The sequence below is a fragment of the Phodopus roborovskii genome, unplaced genomic scaffold (assembly GCF_943737965.1).
Source record: "Phodopus roborovskii unplaced genomic scaffold, PHOROB, whole genome shotgun sequence".
In the NCBI taxonomy this organism is placed as follows: domain Eukaryota; kingdom Metazoa; phylum Chordata; class Mammalia; order Rodentia; family Cricetidae; genus Phodopus; species Phodopus roborovskii.
The window spans coordinates 41449154-41464166 of NW_026126410.1; the positions used below are offsets into that span (position 1 = coordinate 41449154).

The following is a 15013-nucleotide window of genomic DNA, read 5'->3' on the forward strand; positions in this document are numbered from 1 at the left end:
ACCACAAAAGCTTACAACTGAATGAATCACACAGAACAAGGTGTCAAGACCTAGAGACGGAGTAGCTCATCTACATGAAATAAGTTAAGAATATGAAAATAGAAAAGAACACACAAAGGGGATCATAGGAGATGATAATCACTATGAGAAGATCATCCTACAAAAAAAAATGGGCACAGATGGGAAGAATCCCCAGGCACAGACAAGATCTTCAACAAGATCATGAAAGAAATTCTCCTCCAACGAGAAGAAGCACACAGAACATACAAGACAAGAGCACAAAGAACCTTTTCACGGCATACTGAGAGCTGCAAGTGAAAAGACATATGCATAGACATCAGAGCTGATTTCTTAGCAAAAGAATTTGGAACCCAGAAGGGCCTGGAGAAGTGCATTGCAAGTTTTAAAAGACTGTGACAGCCACCTGGGCTACTACACACAGCAAAACTATCTGTCGTAGGTGAAGGACAAAGAAAATATAAGAAGTATTAAAAATGTATAACATACAAACCAAATAAAGAAAATACAGGAAGCAATGTCTTAGGCTAAAGAGGAGGATGTGCAGAGCAAAGAGGTGTGGGAAGAAGTAAGAAGCCAAAATTACTGAAACACAGGGCCACTGAGAACACTAACAGCACCACCAAAAATCAACAGCACAATGACAACTAACACTCACATAGCAGAACAACTAATGCCCTCCATTCCCCAGGCAAAAGACATACGCCAGATGAATGGATCAAAAAACAAAAAACCCACCTTTCTGTTGTCTGCACAAAACACATTTAAGAGATTTCTTTTACAGATAGGTTTTCAAGACAGTCTGAATTTCTTTGTTATCCATTGTAATGTCAGAATGACATCTCCCATCAATGTCTCCCTGTTCATTTCCTGTAGGAAGGGTTCTAATTGTTAATAATAAAAACTCGAAGTAGGCTATCAGGGGTTGAAAGCTGAAGGATCAGAGATGCAGAGCGACTAGCCACTAAAAAAATTCTTACTTCTACCTGATTGACTGCTCGGAATGACCTCAGACTGCTTCAGACTGCTCCCCAGACTGTATTGAGGGTCTGTCTCCTCCTACCTTATATTCCTCTCTCCACCCAGCCATATCACTCCTGTTTCTCCTCCCTATGCTGGGATTAAAGGCGTGTGACTCCCAAATACTGGGATTAAAGGCCTGTGACTCTGACTCTGGAATCCTGGAATTAAAAGTGGAGTCCCCACCTCTTGGCTCTGTTTCTCTTTTAGACTGGATCAAACTCATGTAGCCCTGGGGTGGCCTTGAACTAACTGAGATCCACCTGCCTGATGACTCCTGAGGGCTAAGATTAAAGGTGGGTACTACCACCACCTGCTTGCTAGTGGCTTAGCTCTGTACTGTGATATATAGGCAAGCTTTAGTGGTTAAAACATAAACCAAATGTCACATTTTCTGATACTGGTCATTAGGGTCTTCTTTCTTTGGGTTAGTTGGGCCATGTGTCACTCAGTCATCTTTAGCTATGAATTTGTTGATTCTGTGAAATTCTTTTGTTTGTTATTAGTTCCTTAAGTTCTGTTTTGATTTTTATTATGTCTTTCCATGGACTGAGTTTGGATTAGGTTTGTTCTTGTTTTTCTCAGATGTTTAGTTGTATCATTAAATCATTTGCTTGTGGGGCTGGAGAGATGACTGAGAGGTTAAGAGCACTGGCAGTTCTTCCAAAGAACCAGGATCCAATTCCCAGCACCTACATGGCAGCTCAAAACTGTCTATAACTCCAGTTCCAGGGAATCTGGCATCTTCATACAGACCTACATTTAGGTAAAACACCACTGCACATAAAATTAAAAATAAGTTATTTAAAAAATCATTTGCTTGTACTGCTTCTCATATTTTCTTGCACAATTAGAGGAATGAACTTTTCTTTTAGGAATGATTCAGACAAGTCAGAGAGACTTAATCTTGTGTTTTCATTTTCAATCATATGCAGCTTTTATATATGAATGACCAAAGGTAAAGAAGATGAAGCTAACCTAAAAAGACTCAAAACAAATGGAGAGGTGGAATTGTGATAAAAGGTCTCTCTTCCAGCTTAAAAAAAAAAAATCCACAGCAGATATTCACAACTGAATTCTCTCTCCCAGACTTTCAAAGATGAAGAGTCACTCCTCCAACTATTCAAAACATACACAATCAGAAGAAATTCCCACAAACTCCATCTATGAAGACAATATTGCTCTAATAACAAACCTGTGTAAAGACACAACAAAAACCCCAAAGGAAAGCCAGACATGCACAAAGATAACTTCAGCCAAAAATATGGGCCAAAGAAAACATTTTCAACAAATGTTCCTGGCAAAAGGGATGTGCACTTGCAGAGACTGAAACTGGATTCTAATAGATCACCCTACATAAAAACTATCGCCAAACTCATCAAAGACCTAAACATGAAACCTGAGCACACACAGTCAACACACACATGAAACAGGTGTAGGAGAGGGCTTTGAGGACAGGACTCAATTTGCTCTATAGCTAAGGTTAAAATTGATTAGTGGGATTCCAGACAACTAAATAGTTAGGTACAAGTAAAGAAGTAAATAATCAGATAAACAGGAAGCCACAAAATAGAAGTGAACTTTTGACAGCTGTATACCTGACAGAGGAATAAACTCCAGAATATGCAAAGAACTCAAAAAACAAGGAGTCCAAAAAGCAAGAACTAAATAAGGACCCATTCTCAAAATAGGCTTGGGACTTGCACAGAGAGTTCTCAAAAGAAGGTGAAAATATCAGAGGAACATCTCAAAAACTGTCCATGTGCCGAGCAATTAGGGAAATATGAGTCTGAACAATCTGAGACTTTATCTTACCCTAGTTGGAATGACAAAGATCACCATAACAACTAAAATACAATGCTGGAGAGGGTGTGAGGAAAAGCGAACAATCATCCACTATTGGTGGGATGGTAAACTCAGGAAATCAGTAAATAGAGTTCTCAAAACTAAAAATAAATCTTTTATATGCCCCAGTTATACCACTTTTTATAATAGTTCAAAAGATCCTGACATCCAATCAGCAGATAGTTGTTTATCCATGTTCACTGCTGTTTTATTCATAAGAGCTAGGAAACGGAAACACCACAAACATCCTTCAACTGACCAATGGATAATGAAAATGTGGTACATATACACTATGGAATACTCTGCAGCTGTAAGGAAAATAAGAGTCTCAGGTCAATAGATGGACCAAGAAAAGATCATATTGCGTGAGGCAACCCAGATGCATAAAGACAAACACTGCATGTCTTTTGCCATCTGAGCCTCCTACCTCTAAATCTTCAGGTGTTTTTACACATCCTGGAACAACTGCAGAAACCAGGACAGTAAATACAACAAGCTTCTATCCAGTCATCAACACATGATGCCATTGACAAAAGGATGCTAGTGAGAAAATGGGAAATTAAACTTCAAACAAGGCAACAGAATTTCTCTAAGCACATGTATAAATTTTGAAATTTTACAAGATATCAGTTAGATGGATCCCTGTCGGGTCACTGGTGCTGAGAAGTGAAAGAAACCAGAACCAATAAACTATGTTTTCAAAAATCTTTTAAATCTTTTAAAACACAGGGTCTCATACAACCTAGGCTCACCTTGAATTTGCTATGAAGCAGAGGATGACTTTGAACTCCAGGTTTCCTGACTCTTCCCGGAAATACAGAGACTACAGGATAAGCCACAGAAGAGACTTAATTCAAAAAGTATATGAATATCTGGGGCCTGTGGGTGTGTGGGAGCATGCTGTTATACGATTCCTGCATTGTAAGGAAGGTGTTTTGACACAGAAGTCAGTGTGCTTTTCCCACTTCACATAATGTGACTCTTTTCCCTACAGATCAGCAGCACTAACTAGAAAGTGTCTATTATTTTACCTATGGTTGGAGACTCGCTGAAAATTCCAGTAGATGGGACAAGGTGGTTTGAAGCCCGTGTTTGTTAAGAGTAGACTTCAATGTCATGAGTCAGTCTCCAGCTGATAAACACTTGGTTTGACACACGTGGGTAATATATTCAAGAGCACATGAGATAGGGGGAGGGGCTGTGTAGGAAAATTACTCATAAGAAGCTGTGTCCAGCTGTGAGTGAAAAATCTCTGGGAGTCTGTCTGTGTCTACAGAGACTGATGACCATGGAAAAGTTCAGAACTGTGGAGAGTGGAACTTTGCAGGTCCAGAGAGTAATTACCTTGCCTCGAGCTGATTTACCCTTCAGAAACAGTCAGTCCTTGCATCACTCTGTAGTGGACCAAACAGCTTGTGACAAAAGATTAAAAAAAAAAAAAAACTTTAGAATCCACTGACTTAGCCGAACACTAGCTTCCATCAATCCAAAACTTAAGTATGTCATCATATAGATCATAGGCATAGAGGATAGCTCCCCCACCTTGCAGTACCTGCTTCTCTAGTGTAGGCACCAATATTTCTTAAACTTGCCTTGATACTGAGTTTGTTCTGCAAAACTATGGAACACCATGACTGTTTCCAAGTTGGAGCATGTTATTTAACATAACATAATCTTTGGTCCTAGGGCATGGTCACTCAAATGGCTCCAGACTAAACTATACCCCTTTCCTTTAAGACTAGAGCTTCAGTTGTCACATAAACTTCTATATGAAAATAATCAGCCCTGAGTGAGACACGACCTTCCAAATTTATCTTTTTAGGTCTCTCAACTCAGCACAAAACCTTAGGCAAAGGTTTCCATAACTACCTAGGGAGCATCAGTGGACCTGGATGCCACATTCAGTGGCACAGTATGTTTAAGGGAGTGTACACACTATCAATAAAGTGAAGAGATAAAAGGAAAGCATGTGATGAGAGGACAGTGTACACAGGCTACCAGATCACATGGACCATTTCTCCCCTCTGCTGCTCGTATGCACTCCATAAAATTTTGCCACTCGAATTGGTATAAAATACTGATTGGCCAGTAGCCACGCAGGACATACAGGTAAGACAACCAAACTAAGGATGATCTGGAGTAGAAGGGCAGAATCTGAGGAGTCTGCCAGCAGACACAAAGGGAGCAGGAGATTAACAGTCCATGTTGATAAAGATATCGCTATGTGGCCAAGGGTAAATACAGAATGTGGGTTAACCAAAAATGTAAGCGTTAGTCAGTAAGAAGCCTGAGTTATGAGTCAAGCATATACAATTAATGTACAGCCTCTGAGTCGTTCTGGGGAACTGGCTGACAGGAGAGAAACATCTGCCTACACCTCTCCCTTTCGGAGATGTTCAAGCCTCCTCCTGTCAATCATGAGGTCCACTTATCACGCCACACCAAGTCCTCTGTCACAACAGAAAAGGAGCCCAAATTTCTGACATCACACTCTCAAAAGGAATCGATGCAATATTACTCTCTAGTAGTTTTCACTCTGCAGCATGAAGCTTGTAATCGTGTGGATTCTGCAAATACAGCGTCATACTAACTACAAAATTATTTTGTGTCACATGGGAGTGCAATGTGGTGATTCTGGTAGCAGAACTCTATATAAGTGATTCCTATTCTACCGCAGGCATCCATAGATCTAACAATTAATTCCAAAAGGAAAGAAACATCTTACACAGCAATCACCCTCACAGGACTGTCCCTGGAAACTAGGAATTTTGAAACTTCTGTGAGCTTCCTATAATATGGGAGGGTCTGAGTGTCCTATGAAGTGTCGGTGGGCTAGGTGTCCACTCTTTATAGAAGTCCTGAGAAATCTGACTACAGCTATGCTAGCTAGGGTCAGCTAGGGAGAGCATGCTACCCCAGGCAAGCAGAAAAGTGAGCTCCCTTCAGCTCCTAAGTCACCAGAAGCACAGGTAGACTCGGGCAGCAGAGCGTGCTAAGAGACTGGACACCTCCAGCTCTGGCATGACGCCCACACTCCTGTCAAACCTGCACCCAGGTGCAGTGGTCCAGCCTAGGTCAGCACAGCAGCAACTCCAGGTCAGTGTCTCCTGCCTCCCAACCAGCCCGAGTCAGCTCCCTCCACGCCAGACCCGCCACCTCGCACAGTCCCTCAGATCTGCAGGACAGCGCTGCACCCTGCACCAACCTCCATATCAGAGATCCAAGGGCAGCACTGAGCAGGACACGCGCTGGGGAGAAGCTAAGTTTGAAGATTGAAAGCGAAAAACCGGTGTCCAAAGACCATTCTTGTGACGTCATCGTATGCGAGACTACATTTCCCACAAGGCAGCGCGAAGGACTTCCGGGACCCCACAGAAGGAGATTTGTACAGTGCTTAGATCGCTGCCCCACTCTGTACAGGTGAAGTTGGAAAGAAACAGACTTGATCACAGGGACAGCAGGGGATTCGGGCTGTTTCAGTCCTGCGATCTCAGCACCCGATGTTAGCCGAGCCTTTCACAGTCATGTTTACCGCATTTCCGCTGAAAGGTTCTGATGTTAAAGCTCAGGTCTACTTATTATGAGATCTTAACTACCGCATGGAAACTCAGATTCAGCTGTTTTATTTAAAATAAGAAAGCAGGAAGCTAATGTAGGACTGAGCATCATCTTTTCAAGATGCTTTTTGAAGCCGCCCTTGGTGACCCTGCCTGTCATCCAGTGCCTCAGGCGCTAAAGACTGAAGAACCAGAAGACAAGGCTAACACAATTTATAGATGTGTTACATTTAAACACAATGTTGAGGATGCACAGTGGGCTAGCTCAGGGTAAAGCACTTGGCTATAATGAAGACGGCTTCTATTCTGTATCCATTAATAAAAAATAATCCTTGTTCTCTTGTGCTGACACACAGTGTGAACCATGCACGGACCAGACTCCACAGCTGGAATGGGGTTTATATTGAAAGACCCCCACTATGCTTATTGCCTGCTTGAGCTGCTCTCATTAATTGCCAAGGTCAAGTTATGAGAAAAGTACAGGAGGGAACCAGGTGCTGCTCTCATCCAACGCCAACCAGATATCTGTGGTCTGCAGCTTGGACTAAAGCAAGGTCAGCAGGACAGTATCCGGGATGCTGAGATAGTCATAAATGAATTCTTTGTATTCTTTGTGCCCAACCCGAATAACCAACTGTCCTTGGTTAACTACAACTGCTACATTTAGATGAAACAATGAAATCCCTGTAACCATGCTTCTGCTTCTGTAAGCCTGCTTCTTGCCACACCTACCTTATATAAACTGCATATGCTTTAACCAGGCTCGCTCTCTCAGTCTCTCGAAAGACTGAGGCGTCCATAGGTACCTGTGTGTAAACAATAAATAACCTCTTGCACTTACATCCAGTGGTCTGGTCTAGTCTCTTGGGGGCAAGGGCCTTCCCCCTGACAGGCTCCAAACTCTTGGGGTCTGCTGGGGTCTTTCATTGGAGGTTCCACTGAGATTGGAGACCCTTCCCCCGGAGACTGACACTGACACCCACCGGGAAGTAAGCTGGCCAGTACTTAATTTCTGTTCTTTGTTGTCTTGTTCATACATCTTTTACTTGTTGCACAGCGGTCGGTAATCAGCTAGTCGAGTCTGTAGGTGGCTTGAGAAGGAGCTGACAGGCTTGGGACTTCTACCTGCCACCCTGGGAGACGTTCCAGGGATCTCGGGCGCCCAATTTTTCGGAGCCCACAACGAGTCCCAGGGATTCGTGGTTTTGGAAGGGCCAGGGGGCTTAAGACCCTCTGTGCCTCCAACTCAGTATCTGGTTTTGGCTCTGTGCCGGCTGTCTGTGTGTTCTGTTTGCCTTGTCTATTTATTTGCTTCTTTATTTTGAAAAAGACATGGGACACTCTGTAACTACCCCTTTGAGTCTGACCCTAGATCACTAGAGCGAAGTCCAGGGCCGAGCGCACAACCAGTCAATGGACGTAAAGAAAAAGAGATGGAAAACCTGTGTGCTTCTGAGTGGCCGACATTTAACATCGGCTGGCCCCTTGATGGGACTTTCGACCTTGGTATTATCTTGCAGGTGAAGGAACGAGTCTTCGACGCCGGGCCCCACGGACGTCCTGACCAGGTGGCCTATATTGTCACCTGGGAAAATTTGGCCTCTGACCCACCCTCTTGCGTGGCTCCCTTTGTCACCCCCAAATCCCCTTCTAAATCTCTCCCCAAGACTGATGTGGCCCCACCTTTACAGGGGCCCACTGCTCCCCCTTTGCCTTCTTCTGTACCACTCATTCCCTCTCAGGCACCTGCCAAATCTCAATTATATCCTGTCCTCAAGAAAGAGAAAACCCCTCACTCCAAACCTATTCTTCCTGCTGATGAGTCTGATCTTATAGATTTACTTTCAGAAGACGGAACCCCCCCCCATCAGCCCCCTACCCAGGGCACTGTAGGTGGCGGCAATGCCCAGCAAAGGGGTCCGGACAAACCAGACAGTACCAGTACCACTCCTGCCCTGGACAACGAACAAGAAGAGACTACTGCAGACTCCCCGGTAGCTGGCAGATACCGTGGTCGAAGGGAGACAGCCACAGAAGGAACCTCCCGAGCCTTTCCCTTGCGCCAGACTGCTGGACCAGGAGGCCAATTTCAATACTGGCCTTTCTCGGCATCCGACCTCTATAATTGGAAATCTAACAACCCCTCCTTCTCCAAAGACCCTGTAGCTCTCTCTAACCTAATTGAATCCATCCTAATAACCCATCAACCCACTTGGGATGACTGCCAACAGCTTTTGCAGGTCCTTCTAACCTCAGAAGAACATTGTCTTCCTGGAAGCTCAGAAGAACGTCTTAGGAGATGATGGGAGGCCCACTCAGTTGCCTAATGAAATTGAGGAAGCTTTTCCCCTAAATCGTCCTGATTGGGACTTCAATACTGCTGCAGGTAGGGGACACCTGCGTCTTTATCGCCAGTTACTCATAGCGGGCCTCCGCGGCACTGGACGCTGTCCCACGAATTTGGCTCAGGTAAGACAGATAACCTAGGGACCAGAGGAAACTCTGACTGCATTTTTGGAGAGGCTAAAGGAAGCCTACCGTATGTATACACCCTTTGATCCTGATAGTCACGAGCAAAGGGGCAATGTTTCTATGGCTTTCATTTGGCAGTCAGCTCCAGATATTAGGACTAAGTTGCAGAGACTAGATCATTTACAAGATTATAGCCTGCAGGATCTCGTAAAGGAAGCAGAAAAGATCTTTAATAAGAGAGAAACACCTGAGGAGAAAGAAGAAAGACTTAGAAAGTTGCAGGAGGAAAGAGAGGACAAGTTAAAAAAGGAGCTAGAGGAGAGAGAGAGAGAGAGGGATCGTAGGAACCGGAAAGAATTAAGAAAAATCCTGGCCACTGTAGCTCAGAATAATCATAGTGCAGGAAGTCAGGAAAGGAAGGGAGAAGGAAGGAGGCCCAGGGTAGATCAAGACCAGTGTGCCCACTGCAAAGAAAAAGGCCATTGGGTCAAAGATTGCCCTAAGAGACCTAAAACTCAGAGGCATGGGGACAGACCCCGAAGACCAACTCAGCTTCTAGCCCTAGATGAAGAATAGGGCAGTCGGGGCCAGGAGCCCCCGCCCCCAAGCCCAGGCTAACCTTAAGAGTCGGGGGGCAGCCAATCATCTTCCTGGTGGACACTGGAGCCCAACATTCAGTTCTCACCGAAACAAACGGGCCATTGAGTACCAAAACAGCTTGGGTACAAGGAGCCACCGGAGGAAAACAATATCGATGGACCACGGAGAGAAAAGTTCATCTCGCATCAGGTAAAGTCTCACATTCCTTTTTGCATGTACTGAACTGTCCATATCCATTACTGGGTCAAGATCTACTGACTAAATTAAAAGCCCAGATCCATTTTTAAGGATCAGGAGCTAAAGTCTCTGGCCCACAAGGGGCTCCACTTCAAATATTGACTTTACAATTGGAAAATGAATATAGACTTTTTGAAAAGCATCCTAAACAGCAGGAAGGAAGGAATGGACTTGTGGTTAAAACAACACCCCCTGGCCTGGGCAGAAACAGGGGGCATGGTGCTGGCCATACAACAGTCACCCCTAATAATTCTCCTGAAGGCAACAGCCACCCCTGTCTCAATTAAACAGTATCCCATGTCAAATGAGGCATATCAAGGAATCAAGCCTCACATTAAGAGACTATTAGACCAAGGGATCTTGATCCCCTGCCGATCCCCATGGAATACTCCACTTCTGCCTGTAAAGAAGCCAGGAACCGGGGATTACAGGCCAGTCCAAGATCTTAGGGAAGTCAATAAGCGAGTGGAGGACATTCACCCCACAGTGCCAAATCCCTATAACCTACTAAGCACCCTGCCTCCTACTCATCCCTGGTACACTGTTCTGGACCTGAAGGATGCTTTCTTCTGCCTGAGGCTGAGCCCTCAGAAACAGCCTTTATTTGCTTTTGAATGGAAAGATCCAGAACTGGGCATTTCAGGGCAATTGACCTGGACACGCCTACCCCAAGGGTTCAAGAATAGCCCCACTCTCTTTGACGAGGCCCTTCACCAACACCTGGCAGAATTCCGGATCAGGCATCCATCTCTGATCCTGCTGCAATACGTGGATAACTTCCTCCTTGCAGCCACCACTGAACAGGACTGCAAAACAGGTACTGGGGCCCTATTACGAACACTGGGGAACCTGGGGTATTGAGCCTCTGCCAAAAAGGCTCAAATATGTAGACAGGAAGTCACCTATTTGGGATACAAGCTAATGGATGGGCAAAGATGGTTGACACCTGCCCGCAAAGAAACTATATCTCGCATACCCATCCCCAAAAACCAATGTCAACTTAGGGAATTTTTGGGGACTGCGGGCTTCTGTAGTCTCTGGATTCTGGGGTTCGCAGAAATAGCGGTCCCCCTTTACCCACTAACCAAGCAAGATATACCTTTTAAATGGACTGAGGAACAACAGCAGGCTTTTGATGCTATCAAGCAGGCCCTGCTGTCCTCACCAGCCCTGGGCTTGCCAGATGTCACCAAGCCTTTGAACTCTTTGTTGATGAAAAACAGGGCTATGCAAAAGGAGTCTTAACCCAAAAGTTAGGACCCTGGAGATGGACCATTGCCTACTTGTCCAAGAAATTAGACCCAGTTGCATCAGGATGGCCTCCATGTCTCCGAATGGTGGCAGCGATTGCAGTCCTAATCAAGGACGCCACCAAATTGACTCTGGGACAGCCAATGACCATACTGGCACCACATGCAGTTGAGTCCCTCATCCGTCAGCCACCAGATAGATGGCTATCTAACGCCCGTCTAACTCACTATCAATCCCTGCTCCTGGATGTAGACAGGGTTCAGTTTGGGCCAATAGTAACCCTGAACCCAGCCACCTTGTTACCGCTGCCAGAGGGACCAGCGTCCCATGACTATCAGCAGATCCTTGCAGAGATACATGGAACGCGGCCTGATCTGACTGATCAGACCTTGAAAGATGCGGACTACACCTGGTTCACGGACGGTAGCAGCTACTTGCTAAATGGTGTGAGACGGGCAGGGGCTGCAGTGACAAATGCCTCAGAGTTCATAAGGGCCACTGCACTCCCCGGAGGCACCTCTGCTCAGCGAGCTGAACTCATTGCTCTGACTCAGGCTCTCCAGATGGCAGCAGGTAAGAAGCTTAATGTGTACACTGATAGCCGGTATGCCTTTGCCACTGCCCATGTCCAGGGAGAAATTTATCGGAGAAGGGGCCTTTTAACATCTGAAGGCAAAGAAATCAAAAATAAAAATGAAATCTTGGCATTATGAAAGGCCCTGTTCTTTCCTAAGAAATTGAGCATAATGCATTGCCCTGGACATCAAAAGGGGGAAAGCCTGGAGGCAAAAGGAAATCGCCTGGCTGATGAAGCAGCCAAACAAGCAGCCTTAGGCCCCCAACTATTGACTATAAGCATATTGACTGAAAAGGAGACAGCTAAGACTCCAGATTGGGACTATGATGAAACAGATTTGGACATTGTTCAGAAACTAGGTGCTGATTATGACCCCAATCGGCAATGCTGGGTCTACCAAGGAAAGACTATACTGCCTATAAAAAATGGCAAAAATGTTAATAAACCACCTCCATAAACTGACTCATCTGAGCGCCAAAAAGATGAAAACTTTGCTAGATAGACAAGAAATTGGAACTTACCTTCCCAATCGGAATTTATTACTGGAACAAGTAACTGCTAACTGTCTGGCCTGTGCCCAGATCAACCAAGGAAACACCAAACTGGATCCTGGGACCTGGCTTCGTGGCCATAGGCCTGGTGTCCATTGGGAAATAGACTTTACTGAGGTCAAACCTTGAATGTATGGTTATAAATGTTTACTGGTTTTTATAGAAACCTTTTCAGGATGGGTGGAAGCGTTTCCTACCAAACATGAGACTGCAAAAATGGTCACCAAGAAACTATTGGAAGAAATCTTTCCCAGATATGGGATGCCACAGGTAATAGGATCAGACAATGGGCCTGCCTTCATCTCCCAGGTAAGTCAGCTGGTGGCCAGGTTGCTGGGGATAAATTGAAAATTACATTGTGCTTATAGACCCCAGAGTTCAGGACTGGTAGAAAGAATGAATAGAACCATTAAGGAGGCTTTATCCAAATTAACGCCTGGAACTGGCTCTAAGGACTGAATACAACTCCTACCTCTGGCCCTCTATCGGGCCAGAAACACTCCAGGCCCTCATGCCACCGCCAGCTGTATCATTCTTTGATGCTGACATTTCTGATTTTGCAAACACCCCTTCCATGCAGGTGCATCTATGAGCCTTACAGATAGTCCAAGAAGAGGTCTGGAAACCTCTGGCAGCCGCATACCAGGAGGAACCCCTTGTCAGCCCCACTCTTTCTAGATTGACGATTCTGTCTGGGTTTGGAGGCATCAGACTAAAAACTTAGAGCCCCGCTGGAAGGGCCCCTACACTGTGCTCCTGACAACTCCCACCACCCTGAAAGTGGACGGGATTGCTGCCTGGATTCACGCATCCCACGTGAAGGCCACACAACCAGAACATCGGACACAGGACCAGGCCCCATCTGAAACAACATGGAAAGTTCAACGCTCTCAAAACCCCTTAAAGAAAAGACTTTTACGTTCCAAACATTAGCAAGCATGCTTTTGTACATAGGTTTGAATGCTTCTGAAGCGGGATCTCCCCATGCCCCCCCCCCTCGCTCTTGACCTGGCAAGTGATTTCCCAAACTGGTGAGGTCATCTGGTCAACCTCTGGCCTTAATCTACCTGGCACCTGGTGGCCTAGTCTCACCCCTGATTTTTGCCAACTAGCTGCTGGACTGGACACTTGGGACATCCCCACTTATGGTGCAGACTCCCTTAAAAAGGACATGCCTAGAACAGAAGACAGATGGATAGGCTGTAGCAACCCCCCAGACCCAATGTTTTCTAGCCCAATCAGACTTCTATGTCCTCAGCTGAGTCAATCTAGGGGGTCAGGATGTGGGGGACATCAGGAATACTTTTGCAAAAATTGGGGATGTGAGACCACCAGGAGTGCCTATTGGAAGCCCAGCTCATCCTGGGATCTAATTATAGTGCGCCGAAATTACACTCGCCCCCCTTGGGCAGGAAAAGCTGCCACCCTCCCATCAATGGGGGGGGGGGTTGGGTCTGTGAGTCAGCCCGTTGTCTCCCTTTAAGAATTGACTTCACCATCCATGGGAAAAAGGACTATGCAGTTTGGATACAGGGCAAGACTTGGGGGCTAAGGTGGTATCTGCCAGGCCTGGACAAAGGAGTTGTCTTTAAAATTCGCCTGGAAATTAGAGATCCTGACCCACAAACCATAGGGCCAAACTCCGTGCTTACAGACCAAAAACTTCCCTCCAGGCCACAGCCAATTCCCCCTAACAACACCCACTTATTCCCAATCCCAGGTACGGGGGGGGGGTATAGACTATTAAAATTAATTAAAGGGGCTTACACGGCCCTCAACGCTACACGCCCTGACCAGGCCAAAGACTGTTGGCTCTATCTCCTTCTGAGCCCCCCCCCCATTATGAAGGTATAGCTATTAATGAAAACTTTTAAAACCATACCAGTCCCCCTCAGCAATGCTTAGACTCACCAGGTCTTAGTTTGACTCTCCCTGAAGTCACAGGGCAGGGGCTCTGCCTAGGCACAATACCCAAGACCCACCAGGAGCTATGTAATCAGACACTGCCAATTACCCCTGGCAATTATTTTCTTTCAGCTCCCAATGGAACCTACAGGGCATGTAGCACTGGACTGACTCCTTGCATTTCAGCATAAATCCTGAATAAGGCTTCTGATTATTGTGTTCTGATCGAATTATACCCTCGTATAATCTATCATACTTCTGAAACTGTTTATGAATTCTTTGAGAACAAACATAGGTACAGGAGAGAGCCTGTCAATATAACCCTGGCCCTTCTTCTAGGGGCTGGAATAACAGCAGGAATAGGCACAGGAGCAGCAGCCTTGAGTCAAGTCAGCCAATATGAGTCTCTTCATACTGCTATGACTGCAGACCTGCAGGCATTAGGAAAATCCATTAGAAATCTCAAAGACTCCCTAGTCTCCTTATCTGAGGTAGTTCTTCAGAACCGGAGGGGACTTGACCTCCTATTTTTAAAGGAAGGGGGCATATGTGCTGCCCTCAAAGAGGAATGTTGTTTTTATGTGGACAAAACAAGAGTTGTGACTGAGACCCTAGACAAACTACGGGATCGGTTGGAAAAGAGACAAAAAGAATTTGAGGCCCAACAAGGATGGTTTGAAAAACTTTTTAATCGCTCCCCTTGGTTTACAACTCTGATACCCACCATCACAGGACCACTAATTATATTCCTTTTGATTCTCACCTATGGTCCCTGCATTCTGAACAGACTAATACAGTTCATGAAGGAACGCTTGTCAGTAATTCAAGCCTTAGTTTTGACCCAACAATATCAGAGACTAAAACAATTAGAAACTGAACAACAGTGAATAAAAGGTTTTATTCATTTAATAGAAAAAGGGGGGAATGAAAGTCCCCCACTATGCTTATTGCCTGCTTGAGCTGCTCTCATTAATTGCCAA

General features: G+C 45.3%; 1 protein-coding gene across 1 annotated transcript; it reads left to right on the forward strand.

Annotated features, from left to right (window-relative positions):
- Positions 1 to 6561: 6561 nt before the first annotated feature.
- LOC127220794 (uncharacterized) lies at positions 6562 to 13061 on the forward strand. Its single transcript, XM_051182692.1, is given in 8 exon segments — positions 6562 to 6710; positions 7813 to 8703; positions 8705 to 9506; positions 9509 to 9883; positions 9885 to 10947; positions 10950 to 11832; positions 12159 to 12216; positions 12807 to 13061. Coding segments are annotated over 8 exon segments (4476 nt in total).
- The last annotated feature ends 1952 nt before the right edge of the window (positions 13062 to 15013 follow it).